Source organism: Artemia franciscana, chromosome 9 (genome assembly GCF_032884065.1).
Source record: "Artemia franciscana chromosome 9, ASM3288406v1, whole genome shotgun sequence".
Classification (NCBI taxonomy): Eukaryota; Metazoa; Arthropoda; class Branchiopoda; order Anostraca; family Artemiidae; genus Artemia; species Artemia franciscana.
The window spans coordinates 42,591,528-42,617,061 of NC_088871.1; the positions used below are offsets into that span (position 1 = coordinate 42,591,528).

The 25,534-nt window shown below is 35.3% G+C and overlaps 1 protein-coding gene across 4 annotated transcripts in view; it reads right to left on the reverse strand.

Annotated features, from left to right (window-relative positions):
* The window catches only part of LOC136031442 (tryptophan--tRNA ligase, cytoplasmic-like), an 85,328-nt gene that overhangs the window by 21,674 nt on the left and 38,120 nt on the right, over window positions 1–25,534 (reverse strand). For 2 of the 4 annotated variants that reach the window (XM_065711030.1, XM_065711033.1), the window contains exons 1-4: window positions 19,108–19,185; window positions 10,627–10,781; window positions 8,937–9,168; window positions 2,266–2,448 (exon numbers count right to left, since the gene is read on the reverse strand). In XM_065711030.1, the coding sequence (XP_065567102.1) occupies window positions 2,266–2,448; window positions 8,937–9,168; window positions 10,627–10,781; window positions 19,108–19,121 (584 nt within the window). In that variant the 5' untranslated portion in view covers window positions 19,122–19,185. Of the gene's footprint in view, window positions 1–2,265; window positions 2,449–8,936; window positions 9,169–10,626; window positions 10,782–14,697; window positions 14,839–19,107; window positions 19,186–25,534 lie in introns of those variants that run through there. The other 2 variants (XM_065711032.1, XM_065711031.1) reach the window with 2 other exon arrangements.

A 25,534-nucleotide genomic window follows, 5' to 3' on the forward strand; every position in this document is an offset into this window, starting at 1 on the left:
CAAAGAGCGGGACGTTGAGGAGGGAAGAGCCCCTTTAATATACGGAGTAATTTCTGTTCGTTTTAAGTTTTAATCTCGCTCCTTACTTTCAGTAAAAAAAAAACTTGTTTTTTTTTATTTAATTTCTGAACGTTTTTGAAATAATGCATGTTTTAATTTTGGCTTTCTGCACATGAATAATTAAAACGAAATTTGCATATAAATTTATTTTTATGGCTAAATGGCTTTCTCATAGTTTTGATCGGACGATTTGGAGAAAAAAGAAGCGGGGGAGTAGGCCTAGTTAACCTCCAATTTCTTGGTTATTTAAAAAGGCAACTAGAACTTTTAATTTTTTTACGAACGTTTTTATTAAGTAAAAATTTACGGAACTCACGAAATAACTTTTGTGACGAGCTTCTATATTTGTATGTTTTTATTACGTATATGAGGGAATTCACCCCCTTGTCAATTCCTGACTCTTTACACTAAAGTTTAAATTTTATCCCAATTCCTAAAGAATGACACCTGAATCACTAAGGCCGTAGAATAAATAGATGAAATCAATATAATTACTTTAGCGTAAAGAGCGAGGTATTAGGAGGAGGTGAATCCCTCATATGCGTTATAATTTTGGTTCGCTTAACTTTTAATGCTGCTCCTTACTTTCAGTTGAAAAAAAAAACTTTTTCATATTTATTTTTTCATTGTATTTTTTAAAAAATGCTAAAAAATCCTGCTCCCCCTTTCATGAAAATTTCCTTACCCCATAACGTATTCCTCCATGGAAAGTTCCCCCCGTATAACCCCCTCCCCTCAGCCCCTCATCCCAACTGAAAAAATTCTCCTCAAAGCGTTCGTACACTTCCCAATAACCATTACTATGTGCAAACACTGGTCAAGGTTTGTAACTTGCTGCCCCTCCCGCGGGGACTGTGGGGGAGTAAGGCGTCCCCAAAAAAATATTTATTAGGTTTTTCCACTATGCTGAATAAAATGGCTATCTAAGAATTTTGATCCTATGACTTTGGGGAAAAAATGAGCGTGGGAGGGGGCCTAGATGCCCTCCAGTTTTTTGGTCACTTAAAAACACTAGAACTTTTCATTTCCGTTCAAGTGAGCCCTCACACGACATTCTAGGACCACTGGATCAATAAGATTATCCCTGAAAAAAAAAATAATAAAAAAATAAATAAACACGCGTCCGTGATCCGTCTTGTGGCAAAAAATGCAAAATTCCACAATTTTGTAGATAGGAGCTTGAAACTTCTGCTAAAAGGTTCTCTGATATGCTGAATCTGATGGTGTGATTTTCGTTAAGATTCTATGACTTTTAAAAGGTGTTTCTCCCTATTTTCTAAAATAAGGCAAATTTTCTTCGGCTCGTGACTTTTGATGGGTAAGTCTAAACTTATATATTTAAAATCAGCATTACAATGCAATTCTTTTGATGTAACTATTTTTATAAGAAAAAATCCGTTTTTTAGAGTTTCGGTTACTATTGAGCCAGGTTGCTCTTTACTACAGTTCGTTACCACGAACTGTTTGATTTTTACAGTTTTTTTTAACGATTCTTTTTCAGTTAATAATTACTGTTATTCTATAATTATTTGTTATAATAGTTGTTTTCTCCGGTTGTTTCAGTCTTAATCTTTCTCAGTTAATAATTTGTGGTTGTTTGTTAAATTTTTATTTTTTGTAAATGGTTTTCTTCAGGTGTTTCAGCCTTGTTTTTTTTTTCCAACCTAGCAACAGAGATTGTCCAATGTTAAAATATGACAAGTGTTTTTATATTGACCCATTTTCACACGATTTGGAGAATATCTGGTTGCTAGTTACAGAAAACATAGTATAACTTTAAACATTTTATATGCCAAACGTTCAAAATTATGAGGTTCTATATATTAAACGCAATTGCGTCTTATATATTTAACACAATAAAATCGTCAGCCTTTGTCTAAACGTATATTCTTTGATGTATTTTAAGAAGTTAATACTATCCTTCAGTGTTTATTCATAGATTAAATGCTGAGGAATTTTCTCATTTTTTTATTGGTTGTTTTATTTTATTTTGTATTAATTAATAATTAAATTTTTAATGTATTTTTCCGATATTTTTAATGGGTCATGCTACTATGCTAAAACTATAAGTTGTTATAACTAACATCCACCATAGACACGGTAATGTTATTATATCCTGACTTATATATTTTACTCTCAATTTATCTGTTTTCTTGTTGACATAAAACTGATAAAATAGTGAAAAAGACGTAAAAGAATAATTACCCCATATACTCCAAATTCCTGAAAATGAACGTCTTGTCTGGGTGAAAGCCAATAGCTATAATACCTTTTATATTTTTGACTGCCATTTCTTTTACTTCTTTCAAATTTAAGTCTTTCCAGTAATATTTATCGCCATCAGTAATTTGGATTATAAGTGGAACATCAAAAACTTCCTGTAACCATCTAAAAAATAAAGAATATAAGAAAACAATTCTATCAAGACTATTTCTAAAATACTTTAGTGCCTCCTATGGCAATACAAAAAAAAATATCAAGCCTCCTTCGGCAATTTGAAAAATAGAATCTGAAAAAAAACCGTTGGGAGGCCATTCGCGGACTGTCTTAGTGCCTGAAGCCAGGGAGATGGCCCGCCGTGGAAAAGTGGGGTAAATAAGTACCAATTCTACTTGGCAGCTTTCATGACCTAATGAAATTTGTTGGTGGATTTTGAAATTTGTTGGTAGATTTGGCAGCTTTTGGAATTCTGGTGAATTCTGCTACTGGCAGCTTTGGAACTTTTTCCATACCTGGAGATGGCAACTTTAAAAAAGTGAATAAAAAATAAGCTTGTATGAGGATCATTCAGAAAAAGCTTTTAGCGCCTAAAGTCAAGGAGATTGCAACTTCGACAGATTGAAATTTCAAAGAAAATGAAAATGGATACAAAAAAGGATTGTATAAAGGCCATTTGCAGACTGTTATATAATTCCTGTTAGGTCAGGAAGATAAAAATTTCACTGTCTGAAGCATCTTTCTCTGCTGATAAAAACAAATCTGGGGATATTCTGAAGGCAAGCTGATTAACTCCAGATATTTTCATGTTTTAGAAAGAAATCAAAGTCCTTATTGTTACTATTAACATAACTATTACTAATGTGGACAAACCCAAACAATCTGAGTCAAAACTGGCGTCCATTCCCCCCACGTAAAAAGAAAGAATGAAACAATTACCACACAACTATTAATGCCCTTTCAGGCTAGGTACCCCGGGAAAGGGGTTTCCCATCTCTTTTTTGCCTTCATAGAATAAGTCTTCCTTGGTAGTGTCAAGGTGCCCATCATTAGTTTCCACCATATCAAGAACACCAGCTTCATCAATCGTCAAGATTGATTCATCATATCAAGATCGGATTGGACAGGCAACACTCGTCTGTCAAAAGTGAGGGGAGAGTCAATCTCTACTCCCCATCCTTCAGCAATGCTTAATCCTCAGAAGGAGTACTAGCAAGATAACTTATTTTCCCACCTCGTTTGGTCCTCAGGGGATCTTTTCTAACACCACGGTTGACACTTCATATATCCAGGAGAATTAACACCCTAGACATGATTTTGAAAACCAGGACTGGTTTTAGCCCATCCAACCTTGACAACGGCTTTAAAAAAACCTTCGTCACGGCTAGACATCAAACAGTACGTTCAGCAGCTGGAGGGTGACTATAGGTTCTTATTTGTACCAATTACTTTCAGCACGCCAAAAGAACGCTTTAATCTCTACCTCCGTCAAAGCCCTTGATCAAATCTAATTGTTGTAATTTACAATGACGTCCTCTATATAACAAAACAATAGGTTCTATTTTGGATACTAAACGATTGTTTGGGGAGCCAACTTGGCCAGCTTTCCAATAAAATATGCATTGACGCCTTTTATGTACGCTGCTATAGATTATCTAGAATTAATAGAATCTAGCAGTTTTAGACAAATGAAGTAAAGGAGTAAAATTTCATACCATTAGTACTTAAAATGAACAAAAATTCTTAAAGTACTTAGTACTTAAAATGAACAAAAAGTACTTAAAATGAACTAAAATGAACTCAATATTTATTGAGACTCAGTAGTAAGTTATAAAAGGTGCAGCAAAATCAATTTTAATTTTTAAAAAAACCCTTCCTGATTATTTCTGTTGAGTGAAAAAAGAAGACTTCCAAATACAGTGAGAACAAGCTAGGGCAAAAGAAAATCAATTTTACTTCCTGAGACCAGATTAGCTAAGGGTGACAAAACACAAGAGAACGAAGAAACAACAAAGAACACATATCAATGGAAAAGGGTATAAAATTACAAATAGCTGGGCCACGACCTCCGCTCAAAAAACCTAGACCACAAATTTTTCCATTTGATAATTTAATATGCCACTTAATATGGGTTTAATGTTCAGCTGCTTTTTCACCGTTATTCAAGAAAGGAACTTCTTGTGTTAGTTTTTGTTTCGTCAGATTTGTAAAAATTGTCTGTTAGACTTTAAACTTTAGTAACTTTGTATAAAAAAAAAAAAAAATCTTATTCCTTCACTGAAATTTTATTCTCAACAGAAATTTTTACGATTTTCTCTTTTTTTCACTGACTGATTTTTACCAGTACCTTATTTTAGTATTTACATTAGACGAAAATGAAAAAGAAAACAAAATATGGTATAAGCCTAGAACTGGGCCTATTGAGAAGGAAACGTAATAAGAAAACAATTCTTACTTCATAATATGCAGAAAAATGGTAGTGAATACATTTCGAAGATACTAAACCGATTTTTTTTTATTTTTCTGCCTTTTTTCGCTGACTACTTTTTGTCTTTGTTTTTCCTGCGTTTACTCTGTTAACAAATCTTTTGAAAAAGTCAATATAGTCTGTTTAGTTTAAAAGGGCGGGCTGTAAACTCAATTTTTCCCAAAAAGTCTTAAAAACTTTTTGATTTGGCGACATCCAAACTGACAAGAACTGAAAAATGAAAATGTAAAAAAAAAAAAAAAAAATCAAATCCAGTTTTGGCAACAGGCGATAAACTGCGATGAATTTTAGGCTAAGGGTGTAGATCCCGAAAGCGTAACTTAAAAAACAAATCATCTTGCTTTTTTTATTTCAAAGCAAAAATTACTTTCGGAATAGCTGACGTAATTGTTCATAAATTGTATTTTAGATTCAAAGATGATTATCAAGAAAATATATTGAATGAATTCAAGGATCTTTTTGGTATAAGCCTAGAATTGGCACTGTTGAGAAGGAGATATGTTAAGAAAACAATTCTTACTTCATAATGTGTAGAAGAATTCTAGTTAACACGTTTTGAAGGCGCTTCAATTATATTTTATCCTCCCACCTTCCCCAACGTGCAAATATATAGCCCAAATGATATATTTCACATGTGTTTTTCCGTTTCTTGATTACGTCAACGTTGATTCAATTTAAGGCATGGGAAATATATAAATTGGGCTATATATTTACGTTTTTTTTATTATGTATAAGAGGGGGTTTGCCAACTCGTCAATACCTCGCTCTGTACACTAAAACTTGAATTTCATCCGAAATCTTTAAGAATGACCCTGAATCACAAAATCCGTAGATTAAATATTTGAAACTACTAAAAATGCTTTAGCGTAAAGAGCAAGGTATTGTAGAGGAGAAAACCTTCTTTTATACATAATATTTTATGCTCGTTTTACGTTTTAATGCTACTAATTACTTCCAGGTGAAAAGTATTTTTTATTCATTTTCTCATGTCAGCTCCCATGATTTTGTAATAAACCTATTCAAACTACCAATTTTTTTATCCCCCACGGCAAAAATTCGTGGGAACGTATTTTCTGCAAATTATCGAGGATGTAGAGCTACAGAATGATTTCTTCGCCTGTGATCGGGGCTAAAATAGGATAAGAGAGACACTGAATAAACTGAGCCATGTAACAATACATATCTGTTTGAACAGACGCGTATGCATGTTCTTCTTTGCTTGGAGTGAAATCCTACAAGGATTTTCAAAGAATACTATTGGGGGCACAAAGAGAGCGCTTGGCCCCTGCAATTCCACTCCAGAACCAGCTTTTCAGAAGGACATTTGTAAAACTTTCAATACTGATAGGCTAGGCTTGAATTTAGGGGAGCAAGTAGGTTGATAAAATAAGGCATGGAAATTGTGATTTTCCTAGGCATTCCCCCCCCCCTCGCCGCTTCAACCAACTTTAGCAGGAAAGTGCTTAGATCTATTTTAAAATTTAGACACATGTTTCAGATATTCAGAGACTTTTCAGATAAATTCAGAGGAGAGGATCCAGACTTCCTGATATAGAAATAGATAGATAGGACAAGATAGAATAGATAGGACAAGATGCAATAGATACGATCCCCTCCCCTTAAAAAACCACGGCTGTTTGTCGTCTTTTATATTCCCTCTGTCTCGGTGTCCCGGTCGTCATTTTTGTCCCGGTGTCCCGGTCTGTAATTTCTCTTTAAGTGTCCCGGTCGTCATTTATATTCCCTGTGTCGCGGTCGTCATTTGTGTCCCGGTCTGTAAGGTTTAATGGAATTTTTACCCTATAAATTAAAGCACTTTTTGTTTCCTTTTTTGAGCATATTGGTTTTTTAGGTTATTTTTTGTTTGTCACTGTTAGATTTTACTTTGCATGGACACACTTGCGTAAAAACTTACAAAATGCGGATATCCAATTGTCTAAAAAAAGAAGTTTTTTTTTATCTTCCAGAAGTTAATATAAGCGATTGGTAAGCTGCGGGTAGTTAATAATAGGTAATTACTTAAAGCCCCAACTCAATAGCCTAAGTCCTTCCTGGGATACACCCTTTGGACAGCCTGCATTTTCATTGTGTTTAGGTTTAATTCGACATTTCTCTCAGCATTCCCTGGAATCTTCACCTTAATATCCTTAGCCTTTTTGGTGCTCTGTTGGTAAAAGAGCGAGTTCAATTGACGTCAATCAGTGAGGTTTAGCCATCTAAAGAATATTGTTTACAAGTCCTGCAATGACCGGCAGTAACAATGAAAAGAAACTATCAACCGCTTGAACAAGCCGCTTTCTTTTAAAACCTTCTCCATTCTTTTTGCAAGATTGGGGGCATGTACAAGTGAGCGACGTTGCTTTGTATGTCTTAACTACTTCTTGCAGTTGATCATTGTCTTCAATTGAATTTTAACAAAGCTCATATAGAAAATTAATGAATGCATTGACAATACCATGTTTAAGCACAGTTTTCTTAAGCCGTGGTTTTGAATTTCTAATGCAAATAATTAAAAAGACATTTTGAATCTACTGGAAAAATTCTCCTCTTTCGAATGGCTCACCTATATAGTCAAGTCACTAAGATAACCTGCGAAAAGGCTTTAAGTGGAATGCCTCAAGAGAAGTATATTAGTATAAGTATTTTCTAAGATTCCAGTCACCCCAGCTGCCGGCTGATCCGGTTGAGATTTAAAATAAGAGATCTGAGTTACGAGGTCCTTCTAAATATGAAGTTTCATGAAGATCCGATCACTCCTTTGTAAGTTAAAAATAAGTAATTATTTCTTATTTTTCAGAATTAACCCCCCTCCAGCAATAGAGCGGATCCATTCCGATTATGTAAATCACGCATGTAAGCCTTCTGCTTATTTTTCCCGCCAAGTTTCATCCCGACCCCTCAAATCTAAGCGTTTCCCATGATTTTAGGTTCCCCCACCCCAAACTTCCCCCAATGTCGCCAGATCCGGTCAGGATTTAAAATAAAAGCTTTGAGACACGATATCCTTCTAAATACCAAATTTCATTGAGATTCGATCACCTGTTCGTAAGTTAAAAATACCTCATTTTTTTCTAATTTTTCAGAATCAACCCCACCCCCAACTACCCCAAAGAAAGTGGATCCATTTCGGTTATGTCAATCATGCATCCAGGACTTGTGCTTATTTTTCCCACCAAGTTTCATCCCGATCCCTCCACTCTAAGTGTTTTCCAAGTTTTAGGTTTCCCCCTATTATTAGGGCTATATACGTTTCCATCAATGGAATGGGGGGGCATTACCAGGGCAACGACTATTATAATGAAAAAGAGCATAAAATAGGGAATATAACGGAGCAACTTTTATTTTTTGTTTGTTTTGTATATAGCCTAAGGCTATATAGAGGGGAGGGTGGGTATGAATTGCCAAAAACGCGAACAAGTTCATAAAAAGGAGCATAAAATTAGCAATCTAAAAACGTCTCTCTTTTTTTCCTTGTATGTCTCCTTCTGGAGAGCCACTATTCGTAACCTTTGCCAATAGCCATTAATGATTGTCTGCTATTTTGAAAAAATACCAGAGAAAATATAAAATCCGCACTTAAAAAAAAAAAAAATCCGTTACATGACTCCTCTACATCATCAAAAATATCCCTTAAATGATTCAACGGTATCATCGAATAACTATCCTTAAATAATAGTAAACACCACTAACATGATTGGCAAGTGTATATATTCGTGATAAATAAGCACAAATATCAAACTAAAAAACAGGTTCAGATTCAGAGCATAATCGTTTGCTTTGTTTTTCTAGTTGGATTTTTTTTTTTTTTTTTTAGAAAAATAATATCTACAGATATTGAAGCACCAAGTAAATGAACAAATGATTAAAATAATTAATAATACAAGATTTAAAAAATCAAATACAAAGTTATGTTTAAAAAGATATTTGTTTAGTTAGGTAGTCGCATAATGAACTCTTTAGTATTAGCTTTAATTATTATGAATATGAAATCAACTTAAAATTATAGAGCTAAATACAAAATTAGAGCATAAGTATGTACTATTTATATAAATACATAATTATAAGCTATCAAACATTATTTTTAACATTACAAAATATCATATTTTCTATGACAAATATATAAATTATAATTGTCATAAACTATGACAATAATCCTAAAACTACAACTTACTTTGTAAACAAAAATGGAATCAAATGTCCTAAGTGCATTGCATCAGAGGAGGGGCCACGACCAGTGTACAAGTAGAATTTCTGCCCCTTCTCAACACAATCTAAGATGACGTGAAGATCTCGATGGCTAAAAAATACACCCCGTCTTAGGAGGGGATGAACTTCCTCAACCTTAGCAACTCGTTTGAATCGTTCAATTAGTGAGTCATCTATAGCAGAACAACCAAATTTCTCTGTAAAAAAGGATTTTCGAAATAAATACATCCGCATGAGATTAATATTAAGTTTTATGGCTTCTCAGTGTATCTCTTTGTGGATTATATCCTAACAAGCAACAACTGAGATCAGGCAAAGACCTGTGTATGATTCTCAGACACAAGAAGATAGTTATTTTTACTAAATTATAACTATTATTAGTTACTAAACCAATCGAATTGGGTGAGTTAATTTATTGACTGGATTAACTGAATAAATTGACATTATTAATTGATTGAAACATTATGCAAATTGATGAAAGTTCATAACATTTAAATACAACTGTTGTATGGACACACGTGCTTTGTTTAGTTTTAAATCTAATTAGTGAATTTTAAATCTAGAAGGAGAATGAGGTTATGCTGATGCAAGAAGTATTGGCGGTTGTAGACATGTATTTAAAATGTAGTGATTTACTTAATAGATCACCATTATGAAAGAATCTCTTAGCCTGTTCAAGTCTAACCAAATCTTACAGGTTTGAACACCCCCCCCCCCTCCCCTCAAAATTTTGGGCCAGGTGGTTGAAAGAGAACACAAGTGCATATAAATGAATTTTTGATGCATTATATATATTTTTTTTTACTCTATCTCCCTGAAGAAAAATTGTGGATATGCCCCTTAAGTTCAGAATTTAACAGGTGTGACTTAATTGTATACTTAAGATCGATCTTCCATCTTCTTTTACTTTTTTTAATTTGTATTAGTTTAACTACGTTTTATAGCTTATTTTTTACTTACAGTCTGTTACCACAAACCGTCTGAAAGAATCTCTTAGTCCATTCAATAGAAAACGATTCTTATTTTAACATATGTTAAAGCACCAAGGACAGTGAAACCCCCATCCTTTTCTATCAAAAAACTTGTACAGCTATGAGTGTCTTAAAACATTAGAAAAAAAAAAAATCAAGAATTAGGTTTTAATAAAGAAGATCTCCTAATTCAGGCATCTAATTTTTGGTAGTAGTGGAGCCAAATAAATAAATAAAAAACGTTGCAAAAAAAAAAATCAACAAAAACAAGCTAAAAACATGTGGCACCAAACAGCTTAAGAAGGTGTAGTTTTCCTTTGAAGGTTTACCTGATTCGTAGAATCAACAAATTGTTGATGTTTGAATTATCACAGATGAACGGTTTGTAAATTTAACCAAATATTTTTGCTTAGTTATTCTCAGAGTGTAATGTGGCAATACTGATGAAAATGGGATACTACCCTGACAACTACATAACTCTGAAACAGCCAAAATAAAAATATGAACATCAGAGCTTTCAGATAAATAGTCCTATAATTTCGTACGAAGCAAAAAAAATTTCTATCTTGATGCCCTGGGTACTTTAAGGTAGATGTTGATAGTCCTTCCCATTCCACGATAGGGCATTCCTTGTTGGTCAATTGTTACACTTGCAGAAAACATTAAAAATTAATATTAACTTACTTATGAGCTTGTCATAGTCAACTCCTTTCATGGATGAGGTATGAACATTCCATGGATCCACAAAATCCTCTACTGCATTTTGCCCATTTTGATCAGCAGCAACCAGTGGTTTACCTATAGAAGTGCCTAGTGCGTCTGTTTCAGATGCCATTGTGCTGTAAATTCAGAATCTTTTGTTAACAAAACCTGACATTTTCTGTTGATTTTTAACTGATATATTTGGTATGTTCAGAAACAATTGGGTATGAAAGTTAAATTTATACATATGTGTATTGCTTATGGACAGGTGGGGAGGGCGGTACTACAAGGATGTTTCAGAGCTCCCTTGCTGCCCCCCACCCAGGTAAACGTAAAATGTTGGCCACTTTAACAGACCACTTTCATATTTTTGCCCCCCAGGACAGCATCTTCCCCCTAAAAGCTGACTACCACCTCTCAAACAGTCAGACCTGTGTACACCTTTGTTATGAATACATTTTCATCAAAACTTTTGCCTTATATTTGTAATACTTGTGGGCAATAATTTTAATGTTTCTTTAACAAAAGGAAGAGAGGGTCAAGGGAAACTTCTTTTGATAAAAATATTTGCTATTATTATTATTGTTATATTTATTATTATTATTATTTGTTATTATAATGTTAGAAGATTTTATGTTTGACACATATTTCTATTATCTCTGAATAACTGACAAGAAAAAAATCCATTGGGGCTTCTTGTTTAGCAGCAAACTAGATAGTGATGATAGTACACTCACTGGTAACCTGCACTGCTTAGATCACTTCTGTTATTTCTCATTTAAAATATATTTAACTATTCCCCTTTTTCTTCTTTTATTCTACCACACATCCAATTTTCTTTTTTTCCATCCTAGAATTTTTTTTTCGCATCTTCATTGAAACCAAAACTTGGGAATTAAAATAAAAAAAATTTCCATCCACCCTCCCATATATTATTCCAATTCTATTCCTCACCAAGGATACATAAAGAATAATCACCAGGAAAGCAACTGCCCAGAAAAAGTACAAAACAAGAAAACACAGGGAAATTGGCAGAAGTATGCAAAGGCTTAGAACCTTGCCTAAAATGCAATTAGGAAACTAAAATCTGAACATGAGGAGCAGCTTACCACATATATCAAGGCAAACCCCATATCCTTCTAGAGACATGTTTCTGCTAAGAATCCTAACCATTTCTGACCTAAAACATTACAGATTAACCCACTCTTCCCCAGTAGACAAGGCTAGTGTTTTGAAAACCCAGTTTACCTCTACTTTCACCATCTGATCTTGTCTAACTATCCCTGCAGCACCTGCAGATTTAATATCTGATCCAATACCAGAATTGTCAGTCACTGAAGAAATGGTCTTAACTTAAATTACCTTAAATTGCAGCTTGGAGCAATATAAGGATTTTTCCTTGTAGAAACTCCAGAGTAGATAACACATGACACTTAGTTGAATACATACACTTGACTAGTGGTTTGATGTTGCTGATTCCGATTCGAGTGCTTCCCAGTTATACTTCCATTCTTTTTTTGACCATTTGTTGCCAAGATGATTCTTAAAGCTGTCTGTGGTTTGGGCAGCAATGGTATCTGGCAGTAATTTGTTCCAGAGGTTGACAACACGGTTGGTAAGAAAATGGGCGCGTTGCCGCTTTGAGGAGAAATGCCTGGATAACTTCAAGTTATGTCCCCTTGTACGAGAATCCTGAGACGCCAGAGGAAGAACACCAGGAACTGCCTTTGTATTAATAAGTTTATGAACCAGAATGGCATCACCCCATCTTCTTTGATAAACCAGAGTTGAGAGTTTCAGCTTGCATAGCCTTGTAGGGTAAGGGAGCTCATGCAGTCCACTCACCATCTTAGTAGCTCTTCTCTGGACATCTTCAAGAAGTTTAGCATCTTTTTTGAAAAAGGGGGATGCAAGGACCATGCCTGTCTCAAGCCTCGGCTGAACAAGTCCTTTATACAAAAGGCTCAGAATTTTAGGAGAACGGGAGGAAACTGTTCTTTTTATGAGCCCTAGTGATGAGCTAGCTGATGCTGCTACCTTCTTTGCATGAGTGCTAAATTTAAGATCATTGTCAACAATTACTCCTAGTTCACATTCTTCCAATACTGGAGAAAGGAGCTGACCGTAAAGAGAGTAAGTTGTACTGATATTCTTGTGCCCAAAGTGTAAAACATGACATTTTGACACATTGAAAGTGAGTAGCCAAGATTTCGCCCACACGCTAAGGAGATCAAAGTCATTTTGAAGTTGGGAAGTATCTTCAAGAGTGCTAGCTGGACCAATTACCTTGGAATCATCAGCATATAACGTCATCCTGCTCTTAAGCGCTAGAGGAGCATCATTTATGAAAATATTAAACATGGTGGGGCCAAGAACACTACCCTGTGGAACCCCACTGATAGCATTCTGAAAGGAGGATAGAATAGGATTGCCATCTGCATCAAACAGTCTTACATGCTGAACACAATTTCTCAAGAAATCCAGGATCCATTGAAGAATTTTTTCCTCCAAACCAATAGATCGTAGCTTAAGCTCAAGTCTCCTATGACAAACTTTGTCAAATGCTTTTGAAAAATCAAGGAGGATCATGTCAACAGGGGTTCCCAACTCTAGTAGTTTTGTAATATAATCATATGACTCAAGCAGATTACTGTCAACTGATCTGTTGCATCAGAAATCATGTTGAGAACTGTTAAGAAGATGATTCCAATCAAGATGCTCAATAACTGCTTTGTTGACAATATGTTCAAGAAGCTTAACAACAACAGAGGTAATACTAATAGGCCAGTAATTTTCCACAGAATCTTTCCTTCCCTTTTTGTGAATGGGGGTAATATATGCCACTTTCCACTCAGCAGGAAGCTTTGAGCTATCAAGAAATAGTCTAACGAGTTTTGAGAGTGGGTATACTATTTCTGTTCTGCACTCAGGCAAGAGACAGGGGTGGAGGCCATCTGGCCCTGCAGATTTATTTACATCCAACAAAGCTAGCTGTTTCATAACAGACTCCTCAGTCAGCTCAAGAGGTGGCATTGGTTGAGTAACAATATATGAGGGGGGAGCCGGGAGCTTACTAGCAGTTTCTGATGTAAAAGCTGATGCAAATTGGTTATTTAGGATCTTGGCTTTAATAGCTGGGTCTGAAACTGTCTGACCATGATGAGTCAAATCAGGGACAGAGTGCCTATTTCAACATTTAACAGAAGCATACTGCCAAAACAGCTCGGGATTATTTTTTATATTTTCAGCTAACCTTTTTTCATGTCTCTTCTTCAGTTGTTTGATGGAATTGGTGGCCTCATTCCATGCCTTTTGATACTTCTGATAGTTTGCATCTGTTTTCTTTTTTTTGAAGTGTTTCCAGGTTTGATTCTTCCTATTCAGTAGTTTGCTAGTTAGACAAGTCATGAAGGGTAGTGTTTTTGCCTGTCTCCTCCAAAATGTTCTAGTGTGAGCTTTTTCAAAAACTGGCAATACAGCTTTGAATTTCTGCCAATATTCTTTGATATCTGAAGTGAATATGGCATCCCAATCAAAGTCAGCAAGTCTCTCAGAGATACGCCTGTAATCAATAGCTTTGTGATGTTTAGGAGGAGGTTGAGTAGTAGACAAGCACAATTCTGTGAGGATAGCAGCATGATTAGGGGCAAGAAATTCATTTTTAGTCCACAAATCTGGATTATTAAGAATAACTAGGTCCAGTATGTTGGATGCTTGACCATCTCTATACCATGTAGGTTGGTCAACAGTTTGGAACAGCGAATGTTCAGACAGACAAGTAAGAAATGGAGATTCCTGTTCTTTGCCAGAACCATCAACCCAATCATAATTGGGAAAATTGAAGTCTCCAAGAATCACCACATGTTGGTTGCAAGAGTCTTTGATAATATCAGAAATGATATTAGCAATATACTGTTCTGATTCAAGGCAAGAGGGAGTATTAGGACTACAATAAACCACTCCAATCACCATTGTAAAATTACCACACTGCAGTCTAACCTAGACATTCTCAACCCAAATACAGCAATGGGAAGAAGGAATCAAAGGGCTTACCTTGAAACTGCTTTTTACATATATTCCAACACCTCTCCTGCAGGCATTGGACTCAATGTTAGATATGAGTTCGTATCCACTGATTTCAAGTGCTTGGGCTGTAAGAGGCTGTTTCACATTTTTGGGGCATATCTCAGATATGGCAACAATATCAACTTTTTTTTTGCTAGGCGAAGATGGAGTTCTGGAACCTTGTTGAAGAAGCCATTAGTGTTCACACTAAGAATCCTTAATTTTCCAATATTATTTGCATGACGAGTTGCACTTTTGTTTGCACTGTGCAGAGATGATTTATTAGCAAAAAATACACCAGCAGAAAGAGGCTCAGTTGATGAAGCACCAGAAGAAACTGTTGAATTAGCACTGAAAAAATGGGAACTTCTTGAGGACAACTCATTAATATATGAAACATCATCATCAACTGAAACAAACAAACTATTTACACTCTCATCTGGTGACAATAGTCTGTCCAGATAAGAAACATTACAGCTTAGTCCAAAATCATCCCCTGCTGTGGAACTGCAGTCTGCAGCAGATTTGCGTCGTTTTTTATGATGATTTCTGAGTTCCTGATTACAAGATTTTTTCACCTGATGCTGTTCTCTCTTTCAGTTGCTGAACAAGCTCTCTATGTTTAAGGTGGTCCTCCCTGGATTGGTCAGATAAAAACTGGACGTCTGCTCTGAGTTCAAACAATTTTTAAAGGATTTTTTTTCTTAACCTTGAAATTGGACACAGTGAAAATTACCAGTGGAGGATGTTGGTTTGGGGTTGAATTTGGACGAGATGACAGACATCTAACATTAATTAGCTCGCCAGGATTGATGCAATACTGCTGCACTAAATAATATTGAATAAAATTAGATGGGTCACCAGACACTGGTATTCCAAGTGCAATAATATTTAATTTTCAACTATCATGATTCTTTTCAGCTCAAACTATTCAGTTATAGTGCAATAATATTAGGAAATGTTGGATAAATTTAAACTAGGTCACAGCACATCAATAGAGTTTGTATCACCATCATCAACTGATTGTAGGCTACCAATCATCATCGACCAACTTGTAGGCTAATGAAGGCTATTGGGATTTTAGCCAAATTATCAACAAAATGGTTCAGATTATCAAGTAGAGGTTGATTATTGTTTATTTACAATTAGTTTATTTACAATTTACAATTAGCAATAAACTGCTTATTGTCTGAGTTATAGATCCACATTCTTGTGTGCATAGGCTACTAGCTAACAGGTAAGTACCAAAATATCCCTGCAAAACAGACGTCCAGAAAATCCAGCTGTGGGCAGACAAATGGCTCTTATCGTTCAATATAAGCAAGTGCAGCACGCTACACTTTGGATCCTCAAACCCATGCGCCCAATACCATATGCATGAACATGCCTCCAACTCCGATCCACCCATCAAGACCAGCACAGAGGAACGCGACCTTGGGGTCATCGTTGACAGCCTTCTCAAGTTCCATGCCAACACCATCAAGAGCGTGTCCCAGGCCAACACAAACTTAGGTCTGATCAAAAGAACAGTTACCAGCAGATCCCCACTAGTTTTCCTGAAACTTTACAAGGCACTAGTCAGACCCGTTTTGGATTTTGGCATGTGCGCTGCCTTCCCAACATACAAAGGAGATGTCAGGCTAATTGAGGGAGTCCAGAGGAGAGCAACCAAGGCCATCACAAACCTTGGAGACAAACCTTATCAAGATCGTTTACGGGCTCTCAACCTCCCTACCCTCGTGTACAGGCGCAACCGTAGCGATATGATGATGACCCGCAAATTGCTGAACTCATCATATGCCAAGATCCTGCCCATCCACCCAGGCCCCCCACAGTGCACCAGAGGACACTCAAAGAAGCTGTTCAAGCAGTCAGTCAGAACCAGGGCCAGAAAAAGTTTCTTCACCAACAGAGTCGTCAACCCCTGGAATGAACTGTGTGAAGCAACTGTCTCAGCCCCCACCCCCGAAGCATTCAAGAAGGCACTGGATAAAGAGTGGGCCACGAAAGACTGGAAGTATGAGTGGGACATTCCGTCCTGCTCATACCTGCTATGAGACATCACCGACTCAACTCAGGAGCATTCAACAGATCTACAGATCTTAATTTGCTCCGAAGTGCAAATTAAGGTAATTAATTAAGGTAATATTATTTGGTACCTCAACTCCTTGATTTTTTGCAGGCATTCAAAGTCATAGTTGCAAAGTTTACAAATAGATGGTAATAATGCAAATTTTAGGAAGCAATAGTATTCTAAGATTAAGGGCTCAAAATGTAATTTCCTTCAGAAAGGGTGATTATTGAATTACAAAAGAGCATAAAGGAGGCATCAAGTGATCTATTAACTCCTATTCTAGTGAAATTATTGGAATGACATATTTACTGAATTCTCAAAAAGAGCCAGAAACCTGTTGAAAATGATATCACTTTTGTTTTAGGATGATTTCAGGCACTTCTTAAAATTAGGTTAGGGTTTAGCACCTTTGAGGGCTCAAAATTTGATTTATCCCCAGAAGCAATAACTGAATTATGAAAGAACAAAAAAACATGAGGTGATGTATTTACTTTCATCCTAGCAAAATAATGTTTAAAACTGCATATTTAACAAAAACAAGAGTGGCAGATGGCAAAATTCTAGGGGAATATATAATTTGGGCTATATATTTGTAAAGATAAAGTAGGCCTGTAGTGGAAGAATCCTTGAAATGTGTTAACTATAGTTTTCCAACATATCATAAAGTAAGAATGGGCAATGTTTAAATTAATAGATTATTTGGTAAAATTCTAGTTAATTGACTTCTTGCTATCTTGGAAAGGGTTTAGGCTTGGAAAATGAAACTTTCAGGGATGAATCTACAGACTAAAGTAGGTCCTGGGAAAGTATTTTGAAGCAACTACCTCCAGTACTTCTCCCTCCAGAGGGCCCTGACCTTTGATGACCTTTAAAAGTATGTGTGTTATAAAAGTGAGACCTTGCAAAATAGATCTTCTACTTAATTGAAGTACAACAAAATTATTTTCAGCTTCATAACTTCGCTCAATTCCATTTTATAAGGTTTTAAAGATGTGTAAATACATTTCCTAAATTTTGAAAAAAAAAACATTGATGTGGCTCAAAATTCTACTCAAATAACAGGAATTGCATTTTCAGAACTAAAAGCAGAGAAAAAGCAACTAGTGACTGAAAATTAAGGTAAATGTTGTTTTGTCAAAATTTCAATAGGTATAGACCTGTCATGTAGGCCAATTTCAGGGCCATCAAGAGCGAGAAGGAGTAAAGGTGGGTACTTTAAATTACCTTTCCAGGACATACTTTAGCATGTAGACCCATCCCTGAAAGTTTCATTTTCCTCATCTAAACCCTTTCCAAGATAGCAAGAAGTCAATTAACTAGAATTTTACTGATTATTCAGATATAACTTTGTGTTTGGCTCAAGCACTTAGTAGGCCTATTGGGAATCCAAGCAAAACTCTGGTTTCAGTCTCTCTCTGCTGAATGCCAAATTAGTATCATAAGATTACAATGAGCAGTCAGAATTTGGATAGACACAACACTAATGCCCTTGCTCTCTGGTTGCTGTCTAACAGAATTCCATATGCCAGAACTTATCTCTTCAGTAAAAACTTACCTCTATAGTCAGAATTGTATCTTGAATCCAAATTTAAGGTATAGGCCAATATAAGCTCCTTCACATAAGGAACGTTAAGAAAACAATTCTTACTTTATAGGCCTAATAGCAGAATAATCATAGTTAACACAGTTTGCATAGGGAGAGTTCATTTCTGACAAAAATGAATGTTAAATTTGGATTCAGAATTCAATTCTGACTTAGAAGGTAAATTTGTTTCTTAACTACCTGAATAGTCTGTTATTATAGGCTAAACTTTAGCCATAAGAATTATGTTCTGATTTCTTGATTCTTTCTCAACAGCCCAAATTGTAGATATAATAACATAATGTATCCTTTAGGAAGCCACTGTTTTCTAATAATACTATACTAGGTATATTCTACACTCCAGGCTCTGTCTATAGGGTCCTAGATCTTTTTGGGTAGCATACAATAATACTAACTCATTATTTCAGAGAGTATATATGCAGATTTTTATAAGGAGGGTTCATTCATGAATGAAAACAATTATGAACATATTTTCCAATTATGAATATATTTTCCAATTATTCCAGAATTATTTGGTAAAAATAGCTGGGGCCTAACATATTCCACAGAATCTTAGCCACATTTATGCAGGCTAAGCTCTGTACAGGTGCAAAAATTAAAAATGCCATGAGTATGAAAATAATAATCCAAATCAGAACTAGCATATTAGGTTTATCACAGTTTTACCAACTGTCTAGTCCCCCCCCCAAAAAAAAAAACAATAAAAAAAAAATTAAGTAACCTATCAGTTTTCATCAGCCAGTATCTAAAGAACCTTGCAAGTTCTTTTTCTATCTGACCGTGCCTACGCTTTGGAGGATAAAATAATTCTTGCTATAAAATAGGTGGCGTTTCCTAAGAAAGCGTCATCCAAGTTACTAAGTCAATGGTAGAGATAAAATGTATATAATGCAGACGTTCAACAATTTTATGATACCGATTAATTTGGTATTTGTGGTTTGGTATATTCTATCTTCAGGTTCTTAGGCTTCTAGCATGCATCAGAGTAGAGCCATTCAAAGAGGGGGTAGCTGCCCCGGGCGCCATTTTACCTGAATGCTCTTTTTATTTTTGGACACTCAAGGTAAAACATGCTTATATTTATTGGACCTTTCAATTATGATGAAACAAATGGCAATCTCACTTTTTCGTTTGGATGTTTTGGGAGGGGAAAGGAACACGAGAAAGGTCTAGCTGTCCTCCTTTCTGTTTGGTCACTTGAAACGGCACTTAAGCTTTTACCTTTTGTTCGAATGAGCCCATTTCCCGATCTTCTAGGATCCTTGTTTTGATACGATCATCCATAAAGGAAACAAAAAAGGCATAACAGACAACAGACATCCATGACCGTTTTTTTTTGGCAAAAAATAAATAATTCTAAATACTTGCAGACGGGAGCTTGAAATCTTTACAGCAGGGTTCTCTGGATGCTTTGTAGGGAGGGAGGGGGGGCAGATGCCTCAAAAGGTGGATTTTAATGCCAAAAAATCCATATAAATTGTTATCATGAGAGTAAAGAGTAACAGGAAACCTCAAAATGAGCAGAATATATTTCGTATGAGACTTCCGTTCCTCATCCCCGACCTCCCCCTCATGGTCATAGACAATCGGAAACACGTTTAGAGAAAAACTACCAAGTGTAAAAAATCGCCATCTGAAATATATTTTCCAATGGTAAATGTTATTTCGAATTGTAAATAATAAGTAAAAGTTTATTGTGAAAAGAAATTTATAGCGATTTATAAAAAAAAACCTAAAACCCCTTGAAAACGGCAAAAATTGAACCATTGTACCATTGGAATCAGCATTTTCGATAACCTTAAATAGGGAAATTACAGTCACCCTCCTAGAACAACAAGGAAAACGACTATTTTGCATGGGTAGCACTGATATGTCCTGTTTTTTTTTTTTTTCTTTTTTTTTTCCCACCAGGGCTAGTGAATGCCCAGAACATCATAGAGATATGTTTAATTGCTCATTTGAACGGAAATTAAATTTAACCAAAAGTTCAAAACACGTTTTGAAAAAAAGTGCCTAGTAAAAAAATTACCATCTGACACTGACTCAGGAATGGCAACTATTATTTCAGTTTGTCTTAAAAGTAAAAGTTTATTGCGAAAAGAAATTTATGGTGATTTTGAAAAGACGTCTGAAACCCCTCAAAAATGGCGTCAGATCAATATGAAAAGCTTATCATTGGAAGCAGCATGGTCGAAAACCTTATACAAGGAAATCATAGTTCCCCTTTTTGACAAACAATGAAAATAACTTTTTTGCATCGGTAGCGTTGATCTGTCTCCCGTTTTTTTCGTTCTTTTTTTTCAGCAGTCCTAGTTGGCTACCAGAACGTCATAGAGATTCTTAGTGGTTCATTCGAAAGCTTTTTCTCACGTATATGTACTTTTTGTAAATTCCGCCATCAACAAGTGCCATATGGCACTAAAATGGCTTTTTTGTGTCATTTCTCAAGGGGTGGCATTAATAGGTTACCACAATATCGTAGACAGATTTTTTCTAGCTCATATAAAAGATATTGCTCATATCTACGTCCTACAAATAAATTCCAAATTCAGAAAATTCCAAATAGCTCTAAAATTGGGACTATTGGTGCCATGTTTCAACTAGAAAAGCTGAGGCTAGTGGGTTACCAGAGCTTTGAAGAGTGATTTTTAATGATTCCTTTGAAAGCTATTGCTCCTATATACGTCATGTTTATCAATTCTACCATTCGTAAGTGTGATAGAGCACTAAAAAGCAATTTTAGTGCCATTTCTTAAGTAGAAAAGTTTAGAAGCATAAAACGATATCGCTGTAATAATTATTGTCCAAAATCTTTAAATGGAGGCTTTCAAAAATACCTCCTGTATGTTCTTCCTCTAAGCCCTTTAATTAGCTACGTAATTAAGGTAGGCTGCAAACACCAATTATTTCTCACAAATTATTTCTCTCTTGGGTTTTTTTTTTTTCAATAACGATTTTTTCTCTTATATGATTATTGTTAAAAAATGATAATTTCATTGATTTTGTAAATGTGATGCACTCATTTTTAAAGAATGTCCCGTGAAGGTATTTGTATAGCCTGTTGATTTAAAAGAGAATAGATGTCATCTACTTCATTGTATTTTAACAGCAAAATTCTGTCAAAATCCTGAGGGGGTGGGAGGGGGATGTAAATTTGGAGCCATTGTTTTCCAAATGAAGTTAAAATGACAAAGAAAACCGAAAAACGAGCCATATAGCAATAAAAAAGCTAAAGTTCTACTAAATTAAACCGAGCTCTTTCAGAGGATGCTTGGATTGTGCAGGTCTTTCTTAGTTTTGACAACATCTTGGATAAACTAAATTTCAGCTTGGGGATGGGAAAATTGGGGTGTTAATTTCTGAACCTTTTTGAATTAATGCATGTTTTGATTTTGGCTCTCCGCACATAAATAATAAAAACGAAATTTGCATATTATTTTTTTTGGCTAAATAGATTTTTCATGGTTTTAATCGGAAGATTTTGAGAAAAAAGGAGCAGGGGAGGAGGCCTAGTTGCCCTCCAACTTTTTGATTACTTAAAAAGGTAAATAAAACTTTTAATTTTTTACAAACGTTTTCATTAGTAAAAATATACGTAACATACGAATTAACTTACGTATTGAACTTCTATATTCGTATGGTTTTATTACGTATGTGAGGGGGTTCACCCCCTCGTCAATACCTTGGTCTTTGCACTAAAGCTTAAGTTTTGTCCCAATTCCTTAACAATGACCCCGAATCACAAAGGCCGTAGTATAAATAGTTGAAATCACTAAAATTACTTTAGCCTAAGGAGCGAGGTATTATGAGAAGGTGAACCCCTCATATGCTTGATAATTTCTGTTCGTTTTAAGTTTTAATGCTGCTCCTTACTTCCAGTTGAAGTAAACTTTTCATATTTATTTTTTCATTGTTTTTTCAAAAAATGCTAGAAAATCCTGCGCTCCCTTTATTGAAATTCGCTTCCCCCATGCCAATTCCCTTAATGGAAAGATCTTCTAACAAAGAACCCCTCGACTCCCCCCGCCAAAAAAAAAAAAAAAAAATCCCCCTGAAAACGTCTGTACACTTCCCAATAACCATTGCTACATGTAAACACTGGTCAAAGTTTGTAACTTGCAGCCCCTCCCACGGACACTTGGGGGAGTAAGTCGTCCCTAAAGACATGGTTATTAGGTTTTTTGACTATGGTGAATGAAATAATCATCTCAAAATTTTGATCCGGTGACTTTGGGGAAAAATGAGCGTAGGAGGGGGCCTATGTGCGCTCCAATTTCTTTGGTCACTTAAAAAGGGCACTAGAACTTTTAATTCCCGTTAGAATGAGCCTCTTGCAACATTCTAGGACCACTGCGTCGATACGATCACCTCTGGAAAAAAAAAACAAAAAACATATAATCACTCACCCGTAATTGGTCTTCTGGCAAAAAATATGAATATTCATATTTTTGTAGATAGGTGCTTGAAATTTCTAAACTGTGGTTCTCTGATACGCTGCATGTGATGATGTAATTTTCGGTAAGATTCTATGACTTTAGGGTGGTTTTCCCCCCTATTTTCTAAAATAAGGTAAATTTTCTTAGGCTCGTAACTTTGATGGGTAAGACTAAACCTGACGAAACTTATATTTTCAAAATGAACTAAAACACGATTCTTTGTATCAAACTTGTATCAAAATTATTTTTTATCCATTTTTTAGAGTTTTGGTTACTATTGAGCCGGGTCGTTCTTTATTATAGTTTGTTACCACGAACTTTTTGAAACAGGTGCTTGTGCCGAAAAATATAACAAAAACAACCCCATCTTGAGTTTGGTGTTAACTTCACTTTTTTAGTGCAATGATAAAGCAAAATTAGTGTAATTGGCAAAACTTGAAGAAAACACATTACATTAGTAAGACTGGAAAAAATTCCATCGACTACGCTGTAAAAATTTCCAGAAAATAACCATATTTTTGTAAACATCAGTACTTTTTTGTTTTTCACATTTTTCCGATTATTTCTCGGACCCGATGCATGGATTGAAAGCAAGGCCGTATCCAGGGGGAGTACGGGGTTTGATCCCACCCCCACCCCTAAATGTTTGCCCAACTCGCAAAAAAGTAATAAAAATGCATATAAACAAATTTTTATGTGTTTATTAATGTGCAACTTTCCCGAGAAAAATCCTTGGTGGGCCTTTGCCTTCTCAAGATCAGAACACAATTTGCGCTATACTGAAAAGAACAAACAAATGGCCATAGATTGTCAGTTAAATTCACATATACTGTCATTTTTTCGTTAAGGTTTTGATATTTTTTCATTTATGAAAGTAAGAAAAGGTGAAAACATTTCAAGCGTATTTTTTTTTTTAAGTAAAGCGCAAATCATGTTCTGGTCTTGAGAAGGCATAGGGGTTATGAGCCCTACTCATGTTAATTGTTGCTCGTTTTGAGTTTGACTCAGCTATTTATTATAATTTCTGTTTGTTTTGAGTTTCATTTATTTATTGATAGTGATTTGTGGTAGTTTTACGCTCGGAAGATTATTTCTATAGGTATTTCTATAAAGGAATTTTATAGGCCCCGGAATTTCAACTCACGGTCCTCTTCAATTGCTTTCAGTAAAAATGGTTTCAGAGTATTTCGAACAATTCTCTCGGCCCGTTTATAATCCGGAGCTAGGGAGATACCGCAACTCCGAAAGCGAACCGAGTTTCGCAAAATCAAATATCGCAAATATTTTGTTGTGATCTTCACTAAAACTGGACGGCTTTATTCCTGTTTTTTAGTGTTCAAGCAGAATGCGTCATTATGTCCCGTTTCCTGATTTCAATCTGTGGCAAACAGCCGGAAATAACATCACTGATTTCCTCCGCAAGTAATCCTCTAGGTCAAGGGGTATGAAGTTATAAAAAATCAGGTTTGCCTGTTTTACTTATTTTTCTACCCACTCTGCGCGCCTCTGCGATTCGTCTATCTTTTCTTTTATTTTCTGGATGTCCACCGTTGTTTTCCATTGCGACGCCTCATTTTGCTTCATTTGGGAGGATATAATCTGCAGTTCTTCGGCTATCGACGCGAGCTTAAAAAGGCCCCCAAGCTGGTTTTCTATATTTTTCAGACGCTGTAAAATATCCAGATTTGTTTCCTTTTGATAGACATTTTCGTTATTTAAAATTAATTTAAATTTACTTATCTCAAAAAGGGACAGGCCCACACAAGCAGCGGCAAACACTTTGTGGTCAGTGACCCGATGGGACGTGGGACCTGCCTGGCTTATTTCCCACCGTATTCCGACATCCATCAAATCTGGTCTAGAATTTCACAATCATTCGCAAACAGAAAAAGTCACTCAGCGATTTTCAAGCCTTCCTTATTTCGTATATATTTCACTTATTGTGAAACTTCTATAATCACTGACAGTCACTGTATTCCAAATGTAATTTATTCCAAAGTTAAATCTTGCTTAAAAATTACATCAATGCTCACAGGTCAAATAACATACAATAACTGATATATATATATATATATATATATATATATATATATATATATATATATATATATATATATATATATATATATATATATATATATATATAAATATATATATATATATATATATATATATATATATATATATATATATATATATATATATATATATATATATATATATACTGGGTAGCTCATTTTGCACCCGGACTTTGTAGGTTCCATCAGATGGATAATTGAAGAGAAACTTAACGACTCTATCAGGGGAATCCATCCCTTTTAGAATTTGACAATACTTGCAAATGTGGTCAAAAGCCGACTCAAAGTCAACTAAGACTGCTATCATGATATCACCGCTATTTATGGCACTTCTTGCAGCTGCTTCAATATGGATTACATTATCTACAGTTTGACACCCCTTACGGAAACCGGCCTGGGAATTAGGTAGAACTCTATTAATTTCTGCAAACCATTCTAACCTCCTATGCAGCATCATTTCAAAAAAATTTCAAAGCACTCGTAGTAGTGAGATAGACCTGTAGGAACTGATTAAATTTGGAGGTCTATCATGTTTTCTAATTAGGATTATAATGGCCTGTTTCCATATCCTTGGGAACATTTTTGTAGTCCATGCGCAGTTATATACATGAAATAAAGCAACATGAAAAGTATC